The 6,326-nt window shown below is 30.6% G+C and overlaps 1 protein-coding gene across 1 annotated transcript; it reads right to left on the reverse strand.

Moving 5' to 3' along the window:
• Nucleotides 1-5,238: 5,238 nt before the first annotated feature.
• LOC111287935 (21 kDa seed protein-like) lies at nt 5,239-6,095 on the reverse strand. Its single transcript, XM_022878634.2, has one exon. It carries the CDS (start codon nt 6,048-6,050, stop codon nt 5,388-5,390), a length of 663 nt encoding a protein of 220 aa, XP_022734369.1. The 5' UTR covers nt 6,051-6,095; the 3' UTR covers nt 5,239-5,387.
• Nucleotides 6,096-6,326: the final 231 nt, after the last annotated feature.

Consider the following 6,326-nt stretch of genomic DNA (forward strand, 5'->3'; position numbering starts at 1 on the left):
AAATATTTTAATATGCATAAATATTAATAAAATAATATATAAAAAATAAAAAAAAAAAAAATTTTTTTTTTACTTGAACCGGACCGATCAATGGTCCGATCAACGCGTGGTTCGGTTCGACGGTTCGATCTAGGCACGGTCTGGGTGGTTCGGTTCGGTATGGGCAGTTCGATTCCGATTCAGATGGACCGGTCAGGGGCTGATGGAGAAGCGGGTCGTCGAGTCGAGTGCGCGGACCCCGGGTCGGGTTGCGGGTTGACGTGCGAATCCTGGACTTAAAACGACGTCGTTTTGGGCGTTTAATTGAAACGACATCGTTTTGGCTATTAACAGTTTATATAAAAGTCAAAATTTTTTTTTCACTCATTTCCTTCATTTCTCAAACAAAAAATCCTTTCTTTTCTCTCTTTTTTTTTTTTTCTCTCAGCCAAATACAGATGGCCGACCGACCGTTTCTCCGCCGTCGCCGTCGCCTTTCGCCGGTCACCTGTGGTCTAAAAAATCCCTAAAACTCCAAAATGTTCCTTTCGGCCTCCTGAGTTCAGATCTGAGGTCCTTTTCACAAAAAAGAGTCCCAAAATCCTCAGATCTACTGGTGAAGTTTCGGTGAGACTATTTTTTTTTTATATCCTAACCCCCCTTTTTTTTTAAACTAACCCCTTTTTTTTTCTCTTCTTCGTGCAGGAAGCTCGATGCTAGGTTCCTCCCTACAAGAGGACTGTGTATTTTTTTGTGTTTTTTTTTCATTTTTTTGTAGTGTCTCTTTTCTTTTTTTGGCTTCGCTAGGAGCTCTATTTATAGAGCTCCAGCTATGTGTGTTTGGGGGGAAGGGTATGGGGCTTGGCACGGGTGTAAGCACGAGCCCCATGCTTTTTTTATTAGTTTTGGCCATATCCGACAGTTTTGTCAACGGAAGGAGTAATTAGAGGGATGGAAGGTAGGGTATAGTGATCAAAAGAGTGAGGTGTAGGGTCTGGTGGGTCTGGTGGCACGGGTGGTGGCAGTGGTGCCGGGGATGGCACCACTGCCATCCTTGATTTTTTTGTTCTGTTCTGTTTTTTTTTGTATTTTTTTATATTATTTCATATTATTTTATTGTATTTCGTATTTTATACTTATACTTTGTATTTTATATTTCTGGACAAATTGATGTCCACACTCTTTATCAATTAGGAATTGATTTTTGTGAGAAATGTTTGGGAAGTAAAATTTTAAATATACAAGATAATGTGCACTTGAGTATAACACCTTTATACAAATATATTACAATTCAAAATTTTTAAATAAAATTATTCTAAACGTAAATTCAATTTTTTTATTTTTTTTTGTTTGCAATGAGAATTCTTCAAGAATTCTCACATTTTTGCATGGGAAAAACACCATCTGCTGTATGCCATATCATGATGTTACCTATGGAATCTTTGGGTGACATATGCAGCTTTTGATTTATTCGCCTTGGTTATGTCCGTCTCAAATAATGTAGTCATGTTGTTGTTATTCAGAGTTGAAACCAATAATACGAGGGCATCTATTTGTGTTTTATGATAAATAAAAATTCAACAAAGAAGACAAAGATAGAGAACAGCTTGGATCAATTTTATTAATTTGATTTGAAGTCATGTTTGATGGCTGCCTTAAAATTTGTATGAAATTTAATCAGTTGCTATTTTAATTTTTATAAAAATAAATAGAGTAAAATATTACAATAATTTGGAAAGTTAAATATAATTTAGAATTTTTATTTATAAATAAGTTGAGATTTCAACATTCAACAACTAACAATAATGACACTAAAACAATTTGAAGTTTTGAAGATAATTTTAAATATATATATGTGTGTATGTATGAAAAGGAATTAACTTATATTAGTATAAAATTTTTTTTAATTTTAAACATCTTTTTAACTCTTAATTTTAATAGATTCAAGAGACAAAATAAATAAGTAAAAAAAAATTGTTTAATCTCATCTCTTAAATCTATTAAAATCAATGATTAAAAAACATGTAAAAGTAAAAATGTTTTATACTCTATAAGTTGATTCCTTATATATATATATATATATATATATATATATAATTTAACACGTTTTCTAATAATTGGTTTTAATAAATCCAATAGATGAAATTAATCCAATTTTTCTCTTTTTCATTTTACTTTCTCATATTTTTAATTTATTAGAATTAATAGTTAAGCAAGATGTAAAACTTTTTAGTTTTGGATTGGTATAAATTATCATTCCCCTATTTATATAGAGAGGGATTAACTGACACAAAAAAGTTCTATATTTTTTTTAATAATGATTTTAATAAATAAAAAAGATGAGAGAAACAAGTGAAAAAGAGAGAAAAGGGGTTTAATCTTATATATATATATATATATATATATATATATATAGGGATCAACTTACATCAAAAGATTTTACATTTTTTTTAATATTTGATTGTAATAGATCCAAGGGATATGTTTGTCAAAAGATAAAAGTTAATGTTGAAAGGTAAATTAAATATTGTATTCATTTTTTTTATGGAATATTGTATTTATATAGAAAGCAAAGAATTAGGATTAAAAATAAGCTATTTGGTAAAAAATGTGAATTGATAGAAAATTAGGGATTATATTTGTTTATAAAATGTTATTAATAAATTTATATATTTATTTTTATCCTAAAATCACTTTTAAATTTTATATCCTTTACCCTCCAACTCATTTGTTTCACGGTTGAAACTATAAAAAACTCACAAAAATATGAACAAATGTATGTACTTATATTGGACTATTACTCAACATGCTAGCATCAGTAGAGTTGTTTGAACTTCATAAAGAGTTTACATGTGTCCATTTTTTAATTTAATTTTTTTTATAATTATTGTTATAAACAAAATGTGATTATAATGATAAAAACGTATATTAAGATATGTAAAATATTTTAAAACATAAAACAAAATTTATCCTATAATAAAGCAAGGTAAAATTCTATGAACTTTTGGATGAGGAATTTCAAGGAAGGATTTTATTTGGCAATATAAAATTCGAAATTATCAAAATTATTGAAATTTAAATGAAGAATTTATTATCAATATAATAAATCAAATTTCACCTATGTAGGTGTAGGTGGAATTTGTAAAAAAATTTTGTTTTATGGTAAGAAAGTCAATATCTAATATGTTTCTTTTTTTATGCAACTTTTATTTTTTAATTATTATTACAAAAACTTATTATAATTTTTTTTATATATTTTTCATATTATTAGTAATATCTACACAGTTTTGCCTATCTAATGACATTTGCATATATTTTTAGTATTTTGTTTTTCTTATTTCTAATATCATTTTTTTATTATAATTAATTTATATCTCATCAAATTGTAATATTTAAAATTTTTTTCTAAAAAATAATTATCTAAACAACACAATTATAAATTTTATTATTTTAAATTGATGCATTTCAAAATATTAGTATTTCAAAATGCTTCAAATTTTCAAAATTTTTTATCCAAAGTACTTTTAGAGTGTGTCTGGATGGGGTATTTGAAGGAAAATTTTCATTGCAATCAAAATTTTAAAAAATTCAAAAATAAATTTACTTATTTAAATAAAATAATAAAAAAATTTAAAATTTAACTAAGGTAAATTTTAATTGGTGGGCAATCACACTTAGTAAAAAAAAAGATTAATAGTAACTCTTTTTTTATTTTTTTAAAATTTGTCTAGCGATCCTCAAAATCGTTACAACAAATTCAATTTTGAAAACTCATAAAAATTAAAGGAACGTTAGATTCCAACTGGGTTGAATTTTTAAAGACCTTATAACTGGTTAGATTCTGTTTAGACAAAATTAGGTGTCTATATATTTACATGCATACTCAAATTGTGACTGGGCTAGTGAGAAAGATACATTCACTTTCATGTCAGCTTTCTTGTTTATCTAAATCATAATCCTACTTCTTAGCAATCATGCAAACAAAAATCAGTGGCAAGATCATCCACTGAAACCAAGTATATGGCATTAGCCTAACATCAGCTGAAATGGCTTGGATATAAAACTTACTTATAGAACTTGGTTTTACATCAACTGCTCCTTCAATAGTTTTTTGCAACAATATTAGGGTTACCCACTTGAGTGTTAATGCAATTATGCTTTCTAAGATGAAACACATTGCTATTGACCTTCGTTTTGTTTCAAATAGGGTGTATAAAAATTTTCTTAAAGTTTCTCATATCTCCAATTCAAAGCAATTAGTTGACTGCTTAACAAAAGCATTGCCTAAGCCATGTTTTCAATATCTACTATACAAGATTGCAGTCACTGAAGGATCATCCATCTTGAGAGCACAAAGAAATGATAAGAATAGAGAAGCCAAGCCTCTTGATAAGAGCATAGAAGCCAAGTCCACCTCTTTTATGTCAAACGTCAGATAATGTGCTAAGTTTATCTCTTGTATTTTGTATTATCTTAAGCTAGAAACATATCCCATACTTTGTATAAGTTCGTAGCTATTACATTAAGTAAATAGTTAAGTATATTCTATCTTTAATCTTGCATTTTCATCTATGACTTGTGAGGATGATCTTGTTATTGAAAAATTGAAAGAAATGGAGCTTATGGATCTAAAACATTTGTAAGTGCTTTTGTCATGAATTTGGGCCAAATATGCTTTTGTTTTATGTCTAGGTAAAGTTACATGGCTGTTTTGGAATAATTCTTTTATTAAGTTCTTTAGTATGGTGATTTATGTCGTAACGGTCGTTTATTTTCCGATGGAATGCTAGCTATGATATAGTATATGGAAGAGTTTAATTTTTTGGATTTGTTTAAGAAATATATGGAGAATATGTTTTGGCTCGATGATACTTTGGCTAATGTAGGCGTGGACAGAAATTCAGTGGATGCTAAAACAATTTGGTTGAAGACATGAAGGCTTGTCAGACATATGTTTGAGGTTTATTTTATGGACAAGGACAATAGATATTTGATGGGATGATTTTCTGTGTTTGTTATCTTCTTTTTTTTTAATCATATAGAGTTTTTGGTATTCGGATAATTTTGGGTCATGAATTCGATCTATTTTTTGAAAGTTGTTTCCGTTCGTGTTGCTAGGTAGTTCTAGCTTTGCAACCAACTGGCTGCTAAATAAAATTTGTTTGGCTTAGAAAGAAAAAACATTTATTCATAAGAATGAAAGGGCACAAAACTGGGCTGCGACCCAGTCAGTGGTAAATGCCCATGCACCCTCGAACAAAACAAAAGCTAATTTACTACATAACAATAGCAGTACATTTACCGACTTTCTGGCAAGCATAGCCTTAACCATTTATTTAGTGGAAAATTAAAAGTCGGCTAGTGGTGCTATGTTGGCAGTACAGTAGTTCATATAAAAACTACTGCACTTAGTTCTTCGCATTAACAACTTGTTTGATCGTGGAACTTGCTTTCTGAAACACGAATGGCCATCCACTCTCAGCGAGAGCCAAACGTATCTGTCCATCATGTCCATATCTTCCAATATCGCCGCATAAAGTTATGCATGACTCACAGACTGAAGGACAGAAATTAAATTTGTAACCGAAATTACCCGACTTCTCAATTTTAAACCAACTTTGCAAAGTGTGAGGACCGGGGTTCCCTTTAACTCCATCAGTTGTCACCCACCATTTACCAGTGGAAGTGTCATAATCGTCAATCTTCCATACAGTTGATGTTAGGCACAATCTGTCCCTGATGGGAACGAACTCTACGTTTAAATCAGTAGATAGGCGGACAATATCATCATTGGTGTCCAAATTATAAAATACTACTGGAGTACCATTCTCCAAGTCGGATCGTCTTTGAACAACAATTTCTGGGCACTTTTTATCTGTAAGCCTGCCAAGAGCTAACCCACCACCACCAGCACCCGTTATTGGGGACACGACGTAATATTTCACCCCTGCTCGGAGCTCCTCACCATCAGTGTCAAGCACAGGCTCATTTGTAGCGTCGGCTACCCCAAAGAAATATGATTTTGTTGTGAAGGCAAAGAGAAGCAAAACTACAACAGTTGTGGTCTTCATGGTTAATACGTTGATCAATATGGTTGTTTCTTATGCCGGTTGCTTGGTTTGCTACTTCAATTTATAGAGGTTGGAAAGGATTCGAAACCTTGATTGGAGGCCTTCCATTACTACATCATAATCCATGAACGCAACAAACTTTCAAATAACACGTTCCAAAAATGGACTTGGGACCACAGTTATTTGAGTGGAAAAGGTTCAAGAATACATGAGAGAATTAATCAAATACTCAATTGTGGGACCATTTTCTCTTTATCTCACCTCCATGAGATATAT

This window comes from Durio zibethinus, chromosome 4 (assembly GCF_047325235.1).
Source record: "Durio zibethinus cultivar Kanyao isolate XHJ-2024 chromosome 4, ASM4732523v1, whole genome shotgun sequence".
Lineage (NCBI taxonomy): Eukaryota > Viridiplantae > Streptophyta > Magnoliopsida > Malvales > Malvaceae > Durio > Durio zibethinus.

Coding starts and splice junctions, on each gene's coding strand:
- LOC111287935 (XM_022878634.2), bottom strand. CDS start 6,050: ATGAAGACCACAACTGTTGTAGTTTTGCTTCTCTTTGCCTTCACAACA.